General features: G+C 36.1%; 1 protein-coding gene across 2 annotated transcripts in view; it reads right to left on the bottom strand.

Annotated features, from left to right (window-relative positions):
* Positions 1-19275, bottom strand: part of LOC105042074 (proline--tRNA ligase, cytoplasmic) — a 35869-nt gene extending 16594 nt beyond the window's left edge. The window contains exons 1-6 of one of the 2 annotated variants that reach the window (XM_073253967.1): positions 18764-19275; positions 18581-18663; positions 18389-18481; positions 12256-12372; positions 9856-10043; positions 4490-4556 (exon numbers count right to left, since the gene is read on the bottom strand). In XM_073253967.1, coding sequence (XP_073110068.1) covers positions 4490-4556; positions 9856-10043; positions 12256-12372; positions 18389-18481; positions 18581-18663; positions 18764-18794 — 579 coding nt within the window. In that variant the 5' untranslated portion in view covers positions 18795-19275. Of the gene's footprint in view, positions 1-4489; positions 4557-9855; positions 10044-12255; positions 12373-18388; positions 18482-18580; positions 18667-18763 lie in introns of both variants that reach the window. The other variant, XM_073253966.1, reaches the window with a different exon arrangement.
* Positions 19276-23273: the final 3998 nt, after the last annotated feature.

The following is a 23273-nucleotide window of genomic DNA, read 5'->3' as shown; positions in this document are numbered from 1 at the left end:
AAGAGCTTCTGAGAGCATAGGTGGAGGACAGGTTGAGAATCACCCCAAGACAACCCATCCAACAGATAACCCAAATCTAACCTGAAATGACCAGACAATGAGCCCAGCCACCAAATCTACCTCCAAAATTTGCAACCCAAACACTCTGGGTTGGCTTGGTGATGCAGGGCAGTACTACTTCAAAAGATCCAAGCAGTCCATGTTTTATCAAAAGTTTTAGTTACATTTTGAGAGTTTTTATCGTCAAGTAGCTGCAAAATTACTGTAGTAGTACTGTTCATCAGTATTATTCATGATACTGTAGCAGCACCTTTAGGGATTTTTATGTCTTCTAAATTTTTCTTTCTATGTTTTAACTGATGGCTTGGATATGTCTTGAGTTCAGAGGTCATGAATTAAAATTGTCCAGTTTTGAGTCTATATATGGGTTGTCATCCTCTTTTTTGATTGAGAGAGAGAGAGAGAGAGAGGTTTTAAGGTGATTTGATTGAATGAAGGAACATAAACCAAGGTATCTTCCCACCCTTTATTATTTCTTCTTCTTTCCTCTGATTCTTCTATCTTTACTTATTCTATTTTCCCTATCATTCCATGTTTCTACTGTTTATTTTCTGCAGTTGATTAGCGATTTTAGATCTGATCATACTTGGGCCTATAATCAATTTATTTTGCACCAATATGATCCTTTAAGAACACTAGAAAGTCTTGCCATCCATTATTAACCCTCAAAGGAAAAAAACACTTCACAAGCCTGACCCCTATTCATCAACCCCTAAACCCTATTCTTCCAAAACTCTAATCCTTCACTTCTTGGTCCATCATCTCACATAAACCAACCTAACCACAGAAGCCAAAGCAGGTCTCTTTTTAAAGTCTATAAAAGGACATCTAGTTGATGGATCGCTGGAAACATGTCTTTAAAGTTGCTTCTCCCTCCGTCTACAGCTTATCATGCTCACACATTAGTTATCAAAAAAAAGCCTCCATACTATAAACAGTAGACATTAATCAATATGAAATCAACATGTCAAAGAACTCAAGAGCCATGGTGTAGGTATGCATCAACCATCAAAAGGCATGTCATTTTAGCTACCATATTTGTTCCAGCGAAAGCGTAGAAAAGACAAGGCAAGTCCAAGTTTTGGTTTAATCTACTTAATCAAACCAGTTATATTGAAAAAAATTAAATAACGCAACCATATTAAAAAAAATTACAAGATGGAACAAGAGTTCCTGGAAAATCATTTCCCATGCCCCTAGGTGAATGAACCATAGAAATGGTGAAGTTATTTGCTCTGCACCTAAGTATTACAATCTAAACTTAAATAAATTAATTAATTTAATAATAAGTGGGGGAGAAGAAGAGTTTGACTTGGGGAAGAGAGGTCTTAAAAAAAAAATGCAAAGTTTCCGAATGCTTCTTTCAATTAACAGAAAGGCAATATTCTGAAAGGAGGCGTGCAAAAGGGACAAAACTCTTATAAACCCCTAAAATCAACTTTTCCAAAATACTAATCCTTCACTTCTAGGTACACCATCTCACATAAACAGTCCTAACCACAAGCAAAAGCAGGCCTCTTTTTTAAGTCTATCAGGATATCATCTAGTTGATGGACTACTGGAACAAGTCATGCAGGTTGCACCTACCTTTGCGTCTCCAGCTTATCATGCTAATGCTTTAGCTATAAAGGAAAAGCCTCCATACTATAAAAGCAAAGATTAATCAGGATGAAAGCAGCATGTCAAAGAACTCAAAAGCCATAGTGTAGGAATGCATCAAATCAGTAAAAGGCATGTAATTCTAGCTAGCGTATTTATTCTAGAGAAAAGTGTAGAAAAGACAAGGCAAGTCCAACTTTTGTGTTTAATCTAATTAATCAAATCAGTTATACTGAAATTTTTTAAATAATGTAACCAATTTTGTTTTAGATAAAAAAGGCACAAGATGGAACAACAGTTCCTAGAAAATCATTTCCCATGTCCTAGGTGAATGGACCCATAGAAATGGTAAAGTTATTTTGCTTGTACACCTAAGTATTACAATATAAACTTAAATAAATAAATAAATTTACTAATAGACCTATAGAAGAGAAAAAAGAGTTTGACTTGGGCAAGAGAGGCTTAAAAAATGCGAAATTTCAACATGCTTCTTTCAAACTTTACAGAAAGATCATATTCCTAAAGAAGGTGAGTTAAGGACTCTTTGATTTTCATGATAATTCGTACTTTTTAAAGTTGTATAATAAATAATAACATTTTAGGAGACACATTAGTTCTAAGATATCTCAAGATACAAATTTGAACCATGTCTTTCCTTGTGACAACATCATATCTGGACTTCGTTTTGCAATTAATAGTAATGGCAAATATAAGAATAAGATAATGAGCATCCACATGCATTTCAAAAAAAAAAAAAAAAGTAAATTGCATATTTCACAAACTAGGGCTCAACAAATTAAACAGACAAAACCTGATAAATTAACCACATATTAGCAGTCACAACCCCAGCCCACCGTACAAACCAGGCATGTGAAACGGCCATACATACCATAGAGCTCAGCCCCAAAAGACATGCAAGACCTTGCACCAGTAATTCACATATATAGGAATAATAACAACAAAGAAAATTTATCTGCTAAATTCCTAGCACAACGGCTAGTGGTAAAACATCAAAGCATCTAAAAATCCACATGCCCGTATTTAAAAGAAACACTCGAAAGCCTCAATTCAACAAAGTCCACAACTAAGAAAAATCCTTGAAAACTACCAATTTCATCTATCCGCTCAACTATGTCCACAAGACTACACAGAGTCCAGCACCACTGAAAAATAACCAAAAACTGCATAATGGTTTCCAAGCCTCCACCTTTCACTTGCACAACCCATAACCAAATGTCCAAAAGCCAGTTATTCTTAAAATCTGAGAAATGGAAAGAATAAGAATAGTGAACTAGACAGCCAGCAAGGCAGCTATCACCACCACTAGCTGGACCATGCATGGGTGTAAAAACAATTAAATAAATAATGATTTCATGGAATCCATCAGAAGGTAATTTGTGAAACATCTAAAAAATTACAAACTAGCAATTATGCACAACTAGCGATTTTCAAAAATTCAACAAATATTACTAATCTAAGAGACAACAGAATTGTTATAAATCAATTATTAGTACAACCAGTGATTTTTCAAAGGTTCAGACATACAAATCATTACAGCCATGATTAGTCCTGTAACAAGGTGCAAAACCATATCTTGCACCATGAAGCGGCCTGAGATTACGTTTAGCCCTGTCATAGAGGGCTTAAAGAAATTGGTTTCTGAGGACAAGCAACACTGACAATTAGCCCTAAAGAAGTTGGCTAATTTTGAGCATTGCATGGGGCTAAATGTGATTTCCGACCCCCATCACAAGATCAAATTTGGTTTCACACCTTGTCAAGGCTACTTAGGGCACAGTTAATGATTTGTATGCCCAAACCATTGGAAAATCATTGGTTGTACAGAATAGTTGATTTATAACACTTCTTCTGTTTATTGTAAAAATTGTTCTGTTGAACCTTTGGAACATGAACTGTCAATAACAGTCAGTCTATAACCGTTCAGATGTTTCACAATTTTTTCCTGCTGGATTCCGTCAAGTCATTATTTATTTAATTGTTTTCTTACCCATTGTTGAACAAGCTAATGGTGGTAGACTGGTAGTAGGTATCTTACTAGGATATCCAACACACTATTCTTTCTCTTTGTATTTTTCATATTCTGAGTAACTAGTTTTTGAACGTCCAAATACAAGTATGCATGAAAGGAGTAAGCTGGGAATCCATTATGTTGCTTTTAGTTTTCTTAGTTGTGTTGGACTTTTCTTTTTGTGTAATCCTATAGGGAGGATGGATAATATCAAGAATACTTGCTGTGGAAATTCTTCTTAGTTGTGGAGGGTTTTGAATTGAGTTTTGAAGTGTCTCTTAGTTATTGTTATGCGGTTTTTGGGCTCATGATAAGCACACACATGACGTATCTTTTTCATTTTCATCCATGTATATCATCATATCCCGGATTCCAAGGACTTTCTCAACCAATATACCAGATTATTTTAATTGTTTTATTTCAAGTTTCCACAATTTTGCAAGAAAAGGCATAAAGAACACACCTTTGCGGAACATAAAGAAATGATCTTCAAAAAACAACGAAACATGCAAGCATTAATGCTTGTCCAAGACTACAAACCAAGACACTTGAATAAACAAATGACTCTTCATCTTTGGCAAGATAAGAAGTAATTTATTTCCACGAACTAAAAATACATTATTTCCTATTTCTTTCTACGTCACTTTGACACAAGATACATTCCTCAACTTTCATTGTCCTACTTGACAAGAGAAGATTAAGTGCACTATTAATTTTGATGATTCTAACAACTTCCAAACAATTATCTTGTCTCATAAAATTGTAATTAAAATGAAAATAGAAGAAAAAATTCTTAAGTACCTCTTGATCAGCTTCATCTTGTGTCGCGAAAGCTGTATGTCCTTCTTGCCAAAGAAACTCTCGACTCCTACAAATAAATAATATGGGAGTTTAATTCCTACAATACATGATTATTAAATAGAAATATTCACTGACAGATATGTAGAGAAGAACAGACACATAATACATAGATCTTGAACCTTATAAGAGAGCTAAATTAAACCACATAAATTGCTTATCACATCAAGAATCCAACCTTTATAGGCGAGCTTTATTAAAGGAGATGAATTACTTGTCACATCAAGAATCCAACCTTAACTTACAAGACAGATATGCAATCCAAAGAATTTTTCCATCAGTGTGGATCAAAGTTTGAAATGATAAATCTGATTAAACCAAGATTAGTGGAACCGGTACCGGGATCTATACTAGTCGACCAATGGTACAAGTCGGTATGGGTCCATACTAGATCAAACCGGCGCAAATTAACACAGAAGCATAGAAAGGAACCTGAAAGAAGGAAAAGAGAGAGGGGAAGGGGAGGGGGAGGGTGGCCGAAGGAGATGCCGACAATGGCCACAAGTAGACCGTGGATGCGCTCAGAAGGACGCCAAGGCCTCCGCTTCCTCTGCCAAATCGCGGCTGAGAGAGAGACAATAGAGAAGAAAAAAAAGAAGGGAAGGAAAGCCGGTAGAGAGGCCGTTAAAGGACCTCCGACTAGCCACCATGGCCGCCAGACGGTGAAATTGCGGCCCGCAGCTCCGCAGGCGTGAACGTCCCTGTTTCACGAGATTTTTTAAGAAACCCCAACAATAGTGAAGTCAGCAAAGGGTTTGCCGGCTTCACTGGCACACCCATCATTGGCTTCACTACTCTGATTTTTTAAAGAAAATTCTAAAATAGTGAAGCCGGCAATGGGCTTCACTACTCCGATTTTTTAAAGAAAATTCTAAAACAGTGAAGCCGGCAAACTCATTACTGGCTTCACTATCCATCGTCATAAAAAAAAAAAAAAAAAAACTCGATGAACAAGAGCAGTTGCCCCTGTTCCGTGGCCATGGCTTCATCCGCACCTTTTCTACTATCTGGTGGCCATAGTGGCCACCCAGCACCCTCCGACGGCCTCTCCGCCGGCTACGCCTCCCTCTAGTACCCTCACTCCCCTCTTTCTATCTCTCGATTAAATGCCTTATCAGGTGACACGAAGCCGTGGAGACCTTGGTGGGCCATCGTCGGCCCTCCGACGATGTCATCTCCTCTTTCCCACCCCTCCTATCTCTCTCTTTTCCTCTCTTTCCCTCTTCCTCATCCGGTATTCCGATTTGGAATGTCGAACCATCTCGATTTGTGGCCAGTACAGCTCGGAAAGCCTCGAACCACCCAGTTCGAGACAGTTCAACCCTGAATTAAACCATGAAGTGTCATATCTTATAAAAGATATGTTATTCTTTTTCATCCATCCATGGTTTTCTTACTATATTTTCTATCACCCATCCAAGGTTTCTTTACTATCTGTTCTCTGCATTTGCCTTTTGAAAGTGATAGTTGAGCAATAGGGGGAAGAGGATTTTTTCAGACATAATGGCTATTTAGATTGATTTAGGGGGGAAATTTTCTTTTGCAGCTTCTGAAGAAAAAAAGTGCTTTTCATAGAGAATAATTTAACTGGTAATTTTTCAAGAGAAGTGCTTAGAGAGTTTGTAGAATCTAGAGAAACAGGCACTGAGCTAGTATGATTTGTTCTTAGTGTCGACTGTAGACTGTAGACTACAAATTCCAACCAAATTAATTTAATTAAGTCTCACAAAATTGGATTCAATCCACCAACAGCAAATAGTCAATATGCTTGTCACTGTTTTAAAAAGTGCCCAACTAGGTGCCAAGGTGCCCGACTAGGCATATAATATTTCCTGGGCAACTAAGCAATTATCCCTTAAATCTCACTGAAGATAGGATTACTTGATAGTTAGGATTTCCATTTGTGGGTAGGAATACTTGTTAGTTCGGATTTCCTTCACCAGGGAACCAAGATTACGTGCATCAATCACACCTCACACCCCTAATGCTCACACACGGGAAAGAAAAAAGGGAAAAAAAAAAAGGAGGGAACAAAAGGAAACTGAAGGATCCCATCTGCCCACTACAGGGGACTTCCAATGTCCCTTGGACAATCCAGCAAGCAGAAGAGAACAGCAAAACTCAGCTCTTACTCCAGGTGCACACCTCTTCTTTTCCCTTGTTTCCAATTTCCAGTAGTCCAGCAGCACCCTGTTCTCAATCTCCCGAAGGAAGCATACTTAGCAATTCCTCTTCCTAGTTCCTCCTCCTCCACTTCCTCCTCCTTTCTTCTTTCTTATTTCTTTTCTTCTATTAGATACCTCCGGCAGAACCCTTCTTTGTTGTCCATGTTCTTATTGTTTCTTTGTTTTCCTACCACAGTATTACTTCTGCTACTGCCCTACAGGCCTCCACTCCACCAAGGTGGAGGTGATTGGTGATTGACATTTGCAAAATGATTCAACTTCTTTATATGTCTGTATTATTGCCAGCATTGTGACATTTTGTTGTCAAAATGTTTGATTAATGTTTAGTTCTAATGATGAATCTATTCTGCGAAGTGTTTTATATAAAAGATACAATAGCATGTACACGCTCATGTGCACATATGTAAGCTTAGGGATTCATATTTGAAGCATTGGAGGGCTTTCCTCCCTAGGAGGCCACCTAATCACCTAGGCCATGTATAGGCCCTAAGTTGGGGTACATCTAGGGCTGAAACCAGACCAGATATTTGATATCCATGTGCCTATTTGTTTGTTTGATGAATACATATACGGATATGCATATTAGTCGGATGCAAAAATTCATATCCATACTTGGTTTAAAGGATACTAAAAATATGGATACAAGTCGGATAATTAAATTTGTGAACGCAGAATCAAAAACATTACTAAGTAAATCATAAACCAAATTAATAGCATGTTAATGTAGTTATACATTTCCTTTAAAAGTTGTTGAGTGATATATAAAATTAAATAAGGCTACAAATAGAATCGGATATTTGGATACGGATCGGATAGTTGTCTATCCATATTCATATCCATTTTCCTTTAATGGACATGGATATGGACACGGATATTAGTCGGATGTTCAAATTTCTATCCATATCCGGATAGATTCTGATATAAAAACAGATCCGGATGGATATTATCTAGTCCACTTTCACCCCTAGGTCCATCAAATAGCTTCGCTTAGTCCTTTTCACAACCTTGAAAGTTATGGACTCTAAGTTGGCCCTAGAGAATTAAACACAAATCAAGCGTAAGATGGACTTACCTCGGTCAGAGTTATATACATGGGTAAGTACAGGCAAGGATCCAAATCCCAGCGAGATACCAGAATGGGGTACCATCCCATGTGTGGGACAGGACCGTCCCGCTAACGTCCCAACTCTCAATCGGGATGCCTTGGGACATTCTCTATCCCAAGTATTGGGACGGCGGTGCATCTTCATAGAAAAATCGGGACATCCCGTCCCATGAGATTTAAAACCTTGAGTACAGATCCTCCTAAATCTTTATCCAATTTAGTTCATGTCCACTTCATCCCAGTAACCTAACCCAACTAGACAAGTTGATGCAAATATTCCACCATACATATCTTACCTCATCAGCTTGCTCTCACAACTCACTAAAATGTGCTTTGCACTATATGCGCTTACGAGAATCCAAACATGAGAAGCATTTTTCTTAGAAGCTAGAAACACTTATATGTGAATGCTTCCAGAAAAGCTCTCTTAGAAAAGCAGAATCAACATCAAACAACACCAGAAACTCTGCTTTGAATCGTTCGAAACAGAAATGCTTTATAAAAACCATCTAAAAGAACAATAAAGCAAACCAGCATATAAAAATTCTGCTCCTGAACTCAAGAATATTCAAAATTAATGGCTTGTTGCAGGTTAAAAACTTCTGTATGATATCCAAAATATATAACCCAAGTTAATGAATGTGAAATCACAAAAAATTCTGAAGCTTTATTATCCTTAAAAACAAAATAGAAATTCTTAAGAAACACAAGATAAAACGAAAAATAAACCATACAATTGCCAACAATCCTGCTGCCACCTGATTGGCGTGTGTAGCACATAAGCGAACATGATATCAAAACTGAAAACATCTGATAATGTTTATTATATTAAAAGAAAGAGCATCTTTAAGCGGACATGGAAAAATATTTGAAGGGCCAAGAAACTCAAAAATAAAAAAATTGGCTTAATGATTGTAGCTAATGAATTCAATAATGTTTTGTTAGCATCTAGGAAAACAATATATGACCTGAAGTGTAAAGCTAAGATTACAAGATCAAATTCATGTCAAGTGCACTGTTAATTGTGGTGAACGGCCAGCCACATTCATAGATAGGTACCACAGATATCTGATTCAATGTTTAAACTGAATCAAGATGCTCAATTTTAAATTCAGACACAACATCAATCAGCACTTAACAGAGACATTTAGGCTGGTACATGCAAAATTGATATAAACCATCAAAATACTTTATTAAACACTTCAAAATTAAAATCAGCAATCATCAGAAAAAAGAAGAGGATGTCAAGTAGCCAGTAGTTTGATGTCTAATATGAAAGCTGTAGTCAACAGGTTTTCTCCTTGCCTTTGCTGAGCAGCTTGGTGCTCTATTCAATATTCAGGAGGCATTTCCATAATCATGCACACCCCCAAGCTCACCAAATTAGCCTATCACTACTCAACCGCCTGCAAATTTGGTGAATTGATTCATAACTTACAGTATCTTGTTGCCCCTTTCTCCGAAGTCCCACAAAATCCTGCAGCCCCTTTTCCTTTACACCCATGTCAAGACCTCCATAACTAAAGACTCGATAAAATGCTGCCACTTGAGCCCCAAGTGGTGCCATGTGAAGAGATTGTATATTTGTAGGCTAAACTTGACATATACTAGATGCTTACCAATATGGGTACCAAAACTGATAATGTAAACCTTGATTGCTGTACAAAAAGGCATGAATTTAAGACATATCAATAAATATGATATGATTTTCTAACTACATGAACTATAACATTCCATATCTTTGTCACTGCTTTAAATATTCCATTATGTTAATGAATAATGAATGAATTCACAATATTTTGCGACTAGATAACATCTAATTCGGATGTTTATTTGCAACTTTCTAGGACAGGGCTGGTACCTAATTTTTAAACCATAGCATTGATTGCTAGAGAGATGGAAGGGGGGAAGTGTGCTATGTATCAACAACATAATACAGCATAAAAGACATAACATGATATGACTAATACAAAAAAATAGAGATGCAAGATACATTTAACAAGCATTAGAAAGCATACCTGATAAAAGGAGTAGGATGGCTGAATTCCCATCTCACAACATTGCACCACTGGTTAAGCTTCAATGGCAAGTCACGATGCCCCCTTATCCATTTAGAGTAATATGGATACATAACAGTCTCACTTGTAGGACGGATTGCAATAGGAATTTCCATTTCAGACTGTCCAGATTTAGTAACCCAAGCAACCTAGAAATGTTGACAAACACAAATAGAAATTGTAGGACTCTTGGTTGTATATAAGTTGGAAAATAATAACAAACTGGATTCGATATAAGTAGCAAATCCAAAAAGGAAAGAAGGAAGAAACAGTCAATGCAATGCAGGTTCTCTAAAACAGCCATTTAATTTTGAAACATTAACAGCAGCATCAGCAGAAAACACTGAAGCTGCAAGCGAGAAATAATAACAACAAATCCATGTGTATCTACAAACAATCATTTATAGGTTCAACGTAGCTACCAGGAATTGAATTCTGGAAAAAAAAAAAAATTGCACACCCTTGCCCTTTTAACAGCAAGTAATCCCTGACTGATGTAGCATAGCCATCAAATGCAATCATATCAGTCATTGCAATTGAGACCAGACATAAAGTGTAGAAAGTTTAAATGATGAAGTAATCAATCTTCAGACAATTATCAGAGAAGTGTTGGAAAAATTAAAACCCCTCCACCTCTACCTCCGGTCTTGCAAAACAGCAATATGCCAATACCTATGATTTTTAGGAATTCTAGGAGTGTGGTATCAAAAAGGTAGACGAAACAGCATTAACTAAAAAAATGGAGCAAGTGGTTGGAAATATTAGCAAACAACATTGGTAAAGGGAAAACAATGACCACCACCACCACCCCAACCTGCATTCACAACGAATGCACAAATAATAACAACTCACATCTATACTAAAAAAGAACAACATCCTTCTCATAGAATTTAAAACTCCTATATTCACCCAGATTTTTCACTTAAATTCAAAGTGGAAGGTAAGAAACCAAGGGAAAACTGATATAAGAGATAAAATTGAAGGCCAATTGTTGCCTCTATGGCATTGGAAATGCATACAAATAGGCACACACAAAAATAATTCCATTGGTGTAACTCTTGCACAATTTAAAAGCCATCATTAGATAGCCTGCTTAAGGAATCTAGAAATCATTATGGGCATGCAACCAAAAATTAAACTGAAACTATAATGTCTGATAGTTTGTGAACTACTCTATACAGAATTAAAGAAATTATTAACACTAATCCTGTAATTTTAAGCCGATATTAAAAAAAATAAAGAGAAGCATGGGGTCAAATAAACCCTATCTAGCCCTTATTCTACCACTAACCATTAACCACCTCTCTTGTCTTGCCACATCTCAACCCAATTTTATCCTCAGCTCCCTACACTTTCTTCCTCAAATTCTCCTCCACTTCTCCCTCCTCTCCTATCCTCTCCTCACATCTTCTCCATGCACACATGATGGAGCCATGTTTGTGTAAAACCATTTGGAACACCTTAAGCCCAGGGCAGCACAGCCCAATCCTATCCATCCAGCAGATATTCACTTTCTTTGAAATATTTGAAAACCAATGGACATCCATTTATTATTCGTATATAATCTTCAAGATGGTTTCAAACAAGATTTTAAATCCCGTAGGATGGGCTGGCCCGGTTTTTCTAAGAACGGGATGTGCCGCCGTCACGCTTGGTCCCGACACTTGGGACAGAGGATGTCCTAGGGCGTCCCGATCGGGATGCTGGGATGCTAGTGGGACGGCTTGTTTCGACACATGGAATGGTATCCCGTCCCTCGGGACGTCCCGCTGGGATCTGAATCCTTGGGTTCAAATACCAATATCGAACACCGTACCATTTTTTTCTATCAGAACGATACTGCATGAACACAGTACTGATGATGTGTACCGAACTTGACAGCATCAAAAAAAAGGGGAAACTGTCAGTATGTACAAACATGACAGATCTCATCGGTATGGACAGATGTTGCATGTAGATACCAATACACAAGGTTTCAGCATCCTGACACCTATACTGGAGCCAATTTTATGTCGGAATGGTACAATATTGGTGGTACCTTCCCATTCCAGTGTTTTTTGAAACCATCATCTTGAATCTTTACGAGCATTATTTTATTAGAAGCGAAAATAGATTTTTTTAAGAGAAAATGTCCATATATGATATATGGAAATACAACATCCACATACATGGGGAGAAAAGAATCATGTACAAAAAGTTAACATCTCAGGTCAAAAAAAAACAATTTAATATAAGATATAGAGGGAATCAAATAGATTAACAATATCCAATGACTTCTCCATGAAATCTAAGACATGGACCCCTCGAGCCATCAATAAAAAAATATATTAACATATTTTTACAAGAAATTACTAATCATACCTCAGGAGCAAAACCTTCTATATGGTCCTTCTCCTTCTGTAGAACATTCTCAGTTACAAAAAGAGGGAAATACACATTCTTGACATTCATCTTCTTTATTTCTGCATCAAAAAATGCCTGCACATCCATACAATAGAAGAATGAACAAATAAGGTATTTGACGTCTTATAATACAAAAACAGGCGACAATAACATTCAAATTACTAATGTTCTTGAAATTCAAGCTGTATGAACTCAAACATCAAAATGTCCTAAGATGCTAATGGTTAGCATCCTTTTTTTTTGACCTCTATGAGGCATATCCAAAATAAGAAAGCTAGTTGACTGAATATATCAATTGACGTTTGGACAACTGAACTAGCAATGAACTATAGTGCACAAAGAAATCAAATCAACTCTTCCCAGTGGCCAATATTCTACTTACATCTAAAAGCATCCAAGTGTGACTAAATAATTTGAAAAGTGGAATATCTCTAACTAGTGAACAAGTAAACCAATATTACCCGGATATGGAAGTTTTAGGTTTCTTTTCCCATGCCCCATGGGCCATGTGGATACAACAACACATCAGAGGTGCGATACACGTGAAGGGCATGGTTGGGCCACGAAAAATATGATTTGTCCTAGACAATGAAGGGAAAAGAAAAACTGATCAGAATATGTGTGATTCCACCAAAAAGGAAAGAATAAAAGAAGAATCACCATTAGGACTTTCTGTTCCTATATCTTGCTGTAGACAAGGAAAAGGAAGATAGGAAAAGGGAGATAGGGAAGGAAGAATGGAACAGGTTTTCCCTGCCCTAACAAAGAGAAAACAGAAGGAAAGGTTAGGGCTTGCCAACCTCTTATTCCTTCTTATTTGGTACCTATGCACAAATGTGTTTATACATACTTATTGCAACGGCTCAATAACTCTCCTAGAAAATGCTAGACAAGAAGGTATTACTGGGATTCCTTGGCCCTGTACAAGCATCCAATATCTTGCCAGTGCATGAAGACTAAAAGCATGCCCTCACAGGTCCTTACATGCTCCCCCCATTTGCGTTGGAATCCTTGTCGATCTAAGGTTTTAATCTCAAACACAACTGCATATCATGATTGGCCATGGTCAATCCTAAAAGGGTCTATGCTATAGTATTCCCTAGTCCATATGAACTATGGACCAAATCCGCTCTAACCCTGTGTTTGGTAGGGTCATTAGAGGGTGGATAGATGAGATTGAAAGGATGGATGGCTTTCATCCACCGTTTGATTCAAAAACTTACAAATAGGATAGATGGAAAAAGAGGGATTGTCCATCCACCCTGACCCACCAATTTACATCCTCCCAAGCCTACCAATTTGCATCCTCCCAAATTAGGAGGATGCAAGAAAGGATGGATAAAGCATTGATGAGTGAAGTTTTGTATTGACAAAATTATAATATTTCTTCACTTTTTCATTCATATTATTTAAATATATTTTTATATATACCATTAATCATATACTATTAAATTTTATTACTAATTATTTTAATTTTAGTACATAATTAAATAAATAAATAACTATAATTAAATAATTAGAATTATCTTCTATTTCTCTATTTTTATTTACTATTTTTATTAACTATTTGTATAATATTAATTAACTATTTAAATTAAATTATAAATTAATTTGTTCATTAATATTTAATTTATAAAATGATTTATTAGATTAATTAAATTAAAATTAATATTTATATATTTTTTATATAATTATAGATTATAATGATTATAACTTTATACCTTGTTTACTTCTTTAGTATAAATAAGTGTCATAACTTGATAATAGTAATATTTTTATCCAAGGATAGTCTAGTAAAAATATTATATAAATATCATCCATCCTCCCTTTCATTCCTCCCAACCAAATAGAAGAGGAGATTATTTCATCCATCCTTCCATATTTAACCAAACATATGAAAGAATCGATAGAAAATCCATCCATCCTCCCTCTCATCATCCTTCAATCCATCCTTCATACCAAATAGAGGATAATACCGTTTGTAATGACCCAGGACTCATCCAAAAAAAGCTAGACAAGGTCTTAATTAGTCTTGCATAAGTATTCAAGATCTCTCCAATGCCAATAACCAATGTGGGACTAAACATGCCCACACGAGTCCTCACCCTTTTAGACGAAATGTACATAAATTACTTACATTATACATACATACATACATATATATATATATATAGCCATGTCCACATGTTTTTGTTTTCAATGATTACCATGTTAGATTCTCCAAGGCATTGACACCCAGTTTGACGTCCACATAACATCCAAGCAAACAAGTTTAACAATAGAATTTGGCTATTTATGTCTTAAAGTCCATCAAAATGATGAGTCATTCTACACCTTAAAATGCCAAAGTGGAGACTTACCTAGCATTGCCAAAGGTAACCTTCCAATGAATCTAGTGAATTGTGAGGGGTCTCACACATCCTGGAGAAGCTTAATTGATCCCTTTTCTAGATAAGGAAAAAAAAAACAAAGGGCCTGTTTGGTTGTTTGGATCCAAAATCCTATAGGATTCGTAGGATTGGGCGAGCACAACCAGAAAAATCAGCCTAGGATAGGCTTGTTTAGACAAAAACCTAAGAGCCTTTGAAGCGGGCCAGCAGGCCCTAAGACACATCCATTCCAACCAAGACCCATTGAACAAGTCAAGATACACGTAGTCCACTATGCATTTTTTTAGATGAAGGTTGATGGTCTATGTTGGGATATGTGATATCCATGTTGTATGGTGAGTTTTACACATGAGCATGCATGTCCATGGAAACTTAAATTCATTGCCAAAAAGAGGAAAAGTGAGTGAAACTAAAACTACTATGCAAACATATATTATATATGTATATGTAGAAGTGTCCTTTATATATGTGTGTATGTATGTATGTATGTTCTTTATTGCAAGCACATACTTATATATAAATGTGTCTAAATATATGCATGCATGCATACACACATACATACATATATGTATGTATATATATCTATGTATTCGTGTAGTGTACATATCAAGATTTTAAATCCCATGAGACAGGGCTATCTCGATTTTTCTATAGAACGGGATGCAGATTTTTCTATGGAACGGGATGCGCTGCCGTCCCACCCCGTCCCGACACTTGAGACAGAGAATGTCCTAAGGCATCCCGATTGGGACGCCAGGACACTAACCGGACGGCCAAGTTCCGACACATGGGATAGTACCCTGTCCCGGTGTCCCACCGGACGTCCCACTGGGACTTGAATCCTTGGTACATATATATCTAAATATACATGTATTTATGCATACAAGTACATATGCTACTACATAAAGAAGCCGGTATATATGAATTTGCACATTATGTCTTTAATGAAAGACAGCACAAATAAACATAAAGTCACATCAAAACGCATATATACACCCAAATAATTTCAGCCACACCCATAGAAAGTTCCGCATATGCACATGCACGCATGCAACAAACTCATTTCAATACCAAAGTCATTAAAGCACACAATACACTTGCAATCACCAACATTCATGTACACATGCACAACATATAGACAGTCATGAAGGCTTGCCTTTAATGCACTTTGGCACCCAAGCAAGCATGCATATGCTTGCTTTTTGAGCACCTTGACAGCATCACCTGGCATCAAGGTAGGCAAGGTGCTAAGGTTGCACCAGGGTATTACTTACACCTTTAACAACACTAGTTTAAGTACATTCATATTGTAGATAACTTGATCAATGAGGTTAAATAAAGAATTTAGGACCAAGCAGGAAGCATAAAAAAAAATAATAATAACCTAATATTAAACTAGGAATCTTGCATAACCTAATATGAAGATTCAAAATAAAGATAACGGGTCCCGTACGAGTTTCAAACCGAAATATCAGTATGGTTAGCATGGGCTGAAATTTTTAGTATCAACAAGAATAAAAAGGACAACTAATACTATACGATATGCAGCAAATATGGTCAATGCGAATTGATTCAAGTGGGAACCAATGTCTTGCTCCCGTACCAATCCTATTTTCCTATTAGAACAGTAACATCCTAGTACTATATCAAACCGACGATAATTTAAATTCTTGGATTGCAATCTATGGGATTAGTGGCATACAACTAAGTAGCCAACCCCAAAGTCAAAGAAAGATTGGAACTATAATCTAAAGATGAATGGTTGCCTATCTATCATTTTATCTTCATTCCATATTTTTCAAGTCTCTAAAGCTAGAAGAAGCTCTAGATAGCAGTTAAGTCTAGCAAGAAAAAACAAATCTAAAAAATTTGTGATATCTCGAAACAGAGTGAAAACCTAAAAGTTTATGAAGCTTAAAGAATCCAAAATTTCCTATTAGAAAGTACTTATAATATATGAGGAAAAGATTGCTGTAAAAAATTCAACAGAACATAAGGAGAACATTGCCAAGGGCATTAATAGGAATCAGTTTCCCTAGCAATCTTGGAGTCAAGGTTTTAATTCTCATGGGATGGGGCTGTCCCGGTTTCCCCATGGAACAGATGCGCTGCCGTCCCACCCGTCCCGACACTTGAGACAAAGGATGTCCCAAAATGTCCTAATCAGGACGATGAGATGATACCAGGACGGTCATGTTCTGACACATGAGATGGTACCTTTTTCTGATATCCCGCAAGACATCCCACTGAGACCCAAATTCTTGCTTTGAGTTATCTTTCCATATATCTACTTGTACATCAAAAGAACAAATTAGTTGTCTTAAAATATCCTTAAGATCATATGACACTAGCAAAGCAATAATCACACTATGCCAAAATGTCAATCATGGCATTCATGTTCATATTTAATTTCCTTTATAATGGATATACATTCACCAAGCAGAAGAAAATGAAACTATTTCCAAGAAACATTATTGTTATGAAATTTTAAGTGCCATTCAGCTAAAGTTAGGCTACTACCTTTTGTTAATGAACATTTCAAAGGATGCCAAAGAAGCCAGCAGGACCTATCATGTGGTCCTTATAGAATCTGAAATATTCTACAAAAAGAAAAAGGACCAAAGCTTCCTGTTATATTTTCCTAACAATGAGTCCATCCTAGTGAGGTTTATTTGCCATGGAAATAGTGGGATGTTGTCCTACAAAATAAAGAATGCAACATATATTGTGATTGAAGGACAAAAGTGAACAATATATATATATATGGACCCTCTTTCAATATGCATCCATAAATAGGTTGTGTTTTAGATATTCATCAAAAGATCTGCAGAAAGCATGTTGCAAGCTGCGCTCATAAATATTTATGGAGATCTGATGAAACACTTCCATCCATGTCTATTGCTTGTAAATAAGTGTTCCAAGAGCAATTTGCATTCAGCAATGAAGCAAAGGAAAGTGATGCAAATTGGCTAAATGTGGTCCGTCTATTCCTAAATGATGAATTGGACATGGCTCTGACCTAGTTAATGAACAAGTCTGGATCAAAACTAATCTAGTTCAAGATGGGTTTAATCTAACAAGATAGAATAAGTCTGCTCAAATTTATCAGAATTTGGAGATCAGGTTCAAAATCGCCTCAGATTCCAATATGAGATAACTCATACAGGATCATATGTGGGTCTACCTATCCCCTTACACCATTACTAAGAAAACTTGAGCAATAACAATCAACAAGACTAGCTACTTATCCCTTGGCAAGCATGCCATCTTCTTATTGATTAAGATTTTTCAGAATTGGTCCACATAAAAGCGAGCAAGTTGCCAGACCTCTTGGCTGTCTTGCTTGTGTAGAAACCCTAATCAGACATCACTAATGGATCCCTCCCCCCCCCCCTCCCAAACCAATCCAAGGGCTTTTCAGATTATGGAGGGATAGACAGTTTATCAATTTACAAAAAAAAAATAGCCCAGCTCAATCATATGATCTCCAGATAAATAATTTTTAAGAAAAACAATGGCATAGAAAATACCAGCCCCCCCCCCCCACCAAAAAAAAAAAAAAAAGAAAGTGTATTTTAGAAAGGTTGTAGACGAGTTAACAAAACTATGCTACAAGAAATTACATCAACAGACTATTGATAACTGGTATGACTAAAACAACTATAATTCACCAATACAAAGTCAGAAATCAAAGAACTTACTTGCAATGTTTCCCAGATTGCCATCGTCCATGGCCTTAGGATATAGCAGCCAGAAATGTCATAGTATTCAATCATTTCACCAGCAACACAAACCTATAAACATGTAGAAAATAATTCATGTTATTACCTCTAACAAGAAAGAATGACAAATATAATGTAGTGAGAAATTCAAACATTGGTACTCCTGTGTACCTCAGAATACCATTCTCCAAAATCCTTATCTTTCTTATAGGTCAAACCCAGACGAGTTTCTTTCTTCACTTCCTTCTTCCTTGCTGCTAATATACATTAAAAAACAATGCTTTTTATACCTCTAATAAACTAGAGAAGTACAATAGTATCTACCATGTACAAATCTGTTGGGTTTGTACACACCATTACTGGTATCAGTATTGCTAGTCGCCATGCCTTCTGATAGAGTAATGCTTGATTGAAAAATCCACAAAATCACAAGCAAAATTAGTTAGAGATTTAGAATTAAAGCAGAAAACAATAACAAAATGGATTCTTTATCTAATTAAGAGAAGATGGTTATAATATCAGCCCATCAGGGTTGTACATATCCTTGCAAACCAGCAAAGCAATATGCCAGAAAAGAAAAAAGGATAATCCGTTAGTAACAAAGCAACTTGATAAAAGAAAACTGTCCTATTTTCTTCCTTATCTAGTGAGTAATATTTTTCAATCAAAAACATTGAAGTTACAAATAACCCCATCCACAACTGAAGCAATGGGATCAAAGCAGAAACAAACGAAGTTATGGATCACAAAACAGGCACGAGCATCATATATAAGAGGAGTTCATATTACAACAGAAGAGTGCAGTTTGGTCCGGTTGAAGTGATTTTCTGCAGGTCATGGTGGTTCAACGTGCTAGCCACAACTCTGGCCCAATTTTTAGCAGTTCAGAAATGCTGGTGATGTTATGGCCTCGCCCAGGGTAGTCTGGGTGATGGCTTACTAGTTACTACCATTATGAAGCCCACTACACCACTGGCCATAGAAGGGGGATGAGGGTGAAAAAGAACCATCTCTTTTATTTTTCTTCTTTTGTTTAATGTGTAAGAATGGTTAAAACTTTAAACACCTCAACCAATTCCTCACCGACCACATTAGCAATGTGCCTAGAAACGAATCAAAGTGGAAAAGATTACCATTAATAATAGTTGATGAAACATATAGCATCATCAGGAGAAGTTATTTATTTATTTATTTATTTTGTTTATATGTTCTCTTCAATGGGTAAGATGGTCACGACTTCAAAACCTCAAATATGCATTTTTCTTTGTTAACTAGCGAAAGGATGAATATCTTCATTATCCTCACTAACATTGCACTAAACAGATTTTTGTTTGCAACATTCTGCAGTTAACATTCCATCCAAATGCCGAAGTCCATAATCTATCGGATAGGTTCTAATTGTCAAGAAAAAACAGAAATCAAAATGGCATTTGATAAATTTAAATGACAATAAGTGCCATATATGCCAATATAATGTATACATTGGGAGTGATATAATTGCAAAAACACTCTTTTGAGCACACTGAACAAAGCACACTATAAAAATCGATGTTTTTATGGAAAATTATTACATGCAAGGCTATATTGGTGCACACCACCAGTCATGCATGCAATAATAGGTTGGTTGAGACTGATTTGATCGTCTTCAAGTTTTTAAAAAGATGTTTGCTAAGATGATTTCTTTTTTTTTTGGAAAAAATTGTACCAACATCTTTCAATTTTAGGCAAAAAAATCTAAAACATCGATTTTTTCCAATTCATTTTCCTAACTTATATTTTTGTTGTAATGTGACCTAATTGTTTATCAAAGTTCTAACACCATTAAGGACATATGAAAAATGACTGACAAATTTAAAATTATTAGATAGATACACACACATATGTATATGTATATGCATATATGTATGTATAGATATACATAATACATACATATACACCCGCAGCGAGAGATCTGGAAGGTTTCAAGCCGAAAAAAAAAAACGGAGATCTGTGGGAAGGAGAGCACCTGTGAAGATTGGAGGGGGAGCCCAACGCCGCGTAGCGCGGCTCCGATCTGCGAGAAGGAAAGCACCTGAGAGAGATAATCGTAGGGGCCGAGAAGTTTCGAAGAAAAAAAGGGCGGGAGGGAGGAAGGCACCTGAGGGAGAGAGATCGGAAGGGAGGGCCGATGCCGGTGACGATAGGGAGGAAGGTGACAACGGAGACCGGAGGGAGGTGGCGGCGAGGTGCGCGGGGATGAGACGGACGTCCGGAGGGGTCGAGAAGCTTCGAAGAGAAAGGGAAAAATCGCGAGGGTTTGGGATGGTTCGGAGAAAAAAAATATCGGGGAAGCGGAGCCCGACACGTGGCGCGCCCATCCTCCGACCGATGGAGCGCTGGGAGAGCCCCCGGCTCTCCTTTTGGCCCGTCTTTGTAGGTAAACTATAAAATTATATTTTTTTAAATAAATATTTTTATAATATTTAAATAAAAAAAATATTTATATTTTTTTATACATAAAATCTTTACCTCATATTTTTTTGCATTATTATTTTTTCAATAAATTACTAAATTTATCCATATTTTCCATAATACCCTTTATGCTTCTTGGGTCAAATTTGATGATTTATTTATAAAGTTTAATTTTTTTTACCAAACTAAGTAATTTTTTTTGTACCAAACTAAGCTTTTAGTCTATACCAAATTATCCTAATATAATAAAATTATCAACTTCTAATAAAGATATATTTTATTAGTCGAGTTATTAGGCATTAACGATAGAGCATCGGAAACGAGAAAAAAGATATTTTAGGAATAAAATTAAGAGATCACTTTACCAGTTGATGGGAAAATCATTTAGCCATCCCTGGATGGGTAAAATTTTTCTCCTATTTCATGGGTAAATACCATCCATGAAAATAATTTATCCATCTTGAAATCTGTGAGAACATGGGTAAGTTGGTCAATAGGAAAGTTGACCAACTTTCCCATGATATTTATCCACAAAAGAACGAGCCCATGTATTAGACAGATGTGAATTAATTCATGGCTCATTATTGGTTATTGATTTAGGTGCTCTCTACCAATGATTTTAGAAGTATGACAGATGGTGTGTGACATTTTTTATTTATGATGGGAGATAGGATAAAAGAAGAATGTATTCATTTTAATTTTTTAATTTTAATAATGATGAAGTCTTCGTAGATTTATTAGATAGTACATCTAGATAAATATTATGATATTTTTCTAATGATATATTTTTAAATATTTTTATCAAATTTGATGTTTCAAAGTTTAAATTTCTATTGATACAAAGTTGATCAATAGCATCCTAGTAGAAAATAATTAATTTTTATCTGCAAACTATACACAAGAAAGTTTTATACAAGATATAAGTTCAATACATGATATTGACCTAGCAACAACTATAAAGTGCTTATCATTGGCTAGCATGGTTGATAATTTGAATAGTACATAAAAAAAGAGTATGAGATAAAAGAGATAGGAGGCGGTACATACATATGCAAGTGATCAATCTCCAACAAATCCTTTTTGTTGGTTATAAAGATATGATATTATTAAAAAAATCAATCAAAATCAATAATATGGATATCCTTGCTACAGAATAGAATTTACATTATATAATAGGATTGAATGATAATGAAAAAGAGATATGGAGCCAAAAGCACAACCCAATCCAATATTCGTAGGCATGTGTATTATAGGTGGCACATGTTAAATCACTATAACCACTTGGTTTCATATATCAAAAATAATAATAAAAGAGATAAATATTTTTAAATGAAGGTTTATGCAATAACAAATAGGAGCCTTCCTTGTCCCAAACACAAGAGTTGGTATTCTTGTTTCCTACTAAAACATAGTCAAAATTGTTAACCGTATTCTTATATATAATTGGGGCAAATTCATCTTTGATTTCTCATTTCAAATATTATAAAGGTATAGTCAGGAAGGCAAAACATCTATAAGGGTGCCACATTTTAGGTTTGAACATTTATATGATATTCAAGTAATTTTATTATCATTCCTAATTTATTTTACTTAATTTTATACATCGAAAGGTTCTATATATAGTTTTAGTATCATAAGCATGTTTGAATTTCTCTCTCTGAATCCGTCATTATTTCTCATACATATTCTCTCGTGACTTATTAAATAAAAGAGTATTGTAGATAGAACGGAGAGTACAAAAAAGAGCATGGATGAGATAATAGGGAGGCGATCATGCAATTGAGATTCTCTGAGAGAGAAGAGCTACTGTGAATGAAAAAGAGATCGAAAGGTGTAATGATGAATTTTATGGATTCCCAAGTAATATCTAAATTACAAAAATCTCCTTGAGAATAGATCGAAAATACAAGTAGTCTATTAATGTTAACAGGAATCTCATTACCATGTCATTATAGATTTTGAAATGACAAAAATAGCCTCGAACAAAGGGTTAAAAAAAATTCTTCTAACTTCGTCTCCTCGACATCCTCGGCCCTTTCCGCCACAGTGCCGTCGTGGAAAAGAGATCGAAAGGTGTAATGATGAATTTTATGGATGCCCAAGTAATATCTAAATTACAAAAACCCCTTGAGAATAGATCGAAAATACAAGGAGTCCATTAATGTTAACAGGAATCTCATTGCCACGTCATTATAGATTTTGAAATGACCAAAATAGCCTCGAACAAAGGGTAAAAAAAAATTCTTCCGACTTCGTCTCCTCGGCATCCTCGACCCTTTCCACCACAGCACCGCCGCCAGCCTTCCTCTTCCCTCTATGCTCAGCCCAACTTACTCCAAAATGAGGAACAAGCATGCAGCCAACCATCGCAGGCCCAGCGTCATCTATGCCGGTATGATCCCCTTCTTCACGA

The sequence above is a fragment of the Elaeis guineensis genome, chromosome 3 (genome assembly GCF_000442705.2).
Source record: "Elaeis guineensis isolate ETL-2024a chromosome 3, EG11, whole genome shotgun sequence".
NCBI lineage: Eukaryota > Viridiplantae > Streptophyta > Magnoliopsida > Arecales > Arecaceae > Elaeis > Elaeis guineensis.
This window is presented reverse-complemented; position numbering and strand designations above follow the sequence as displayed.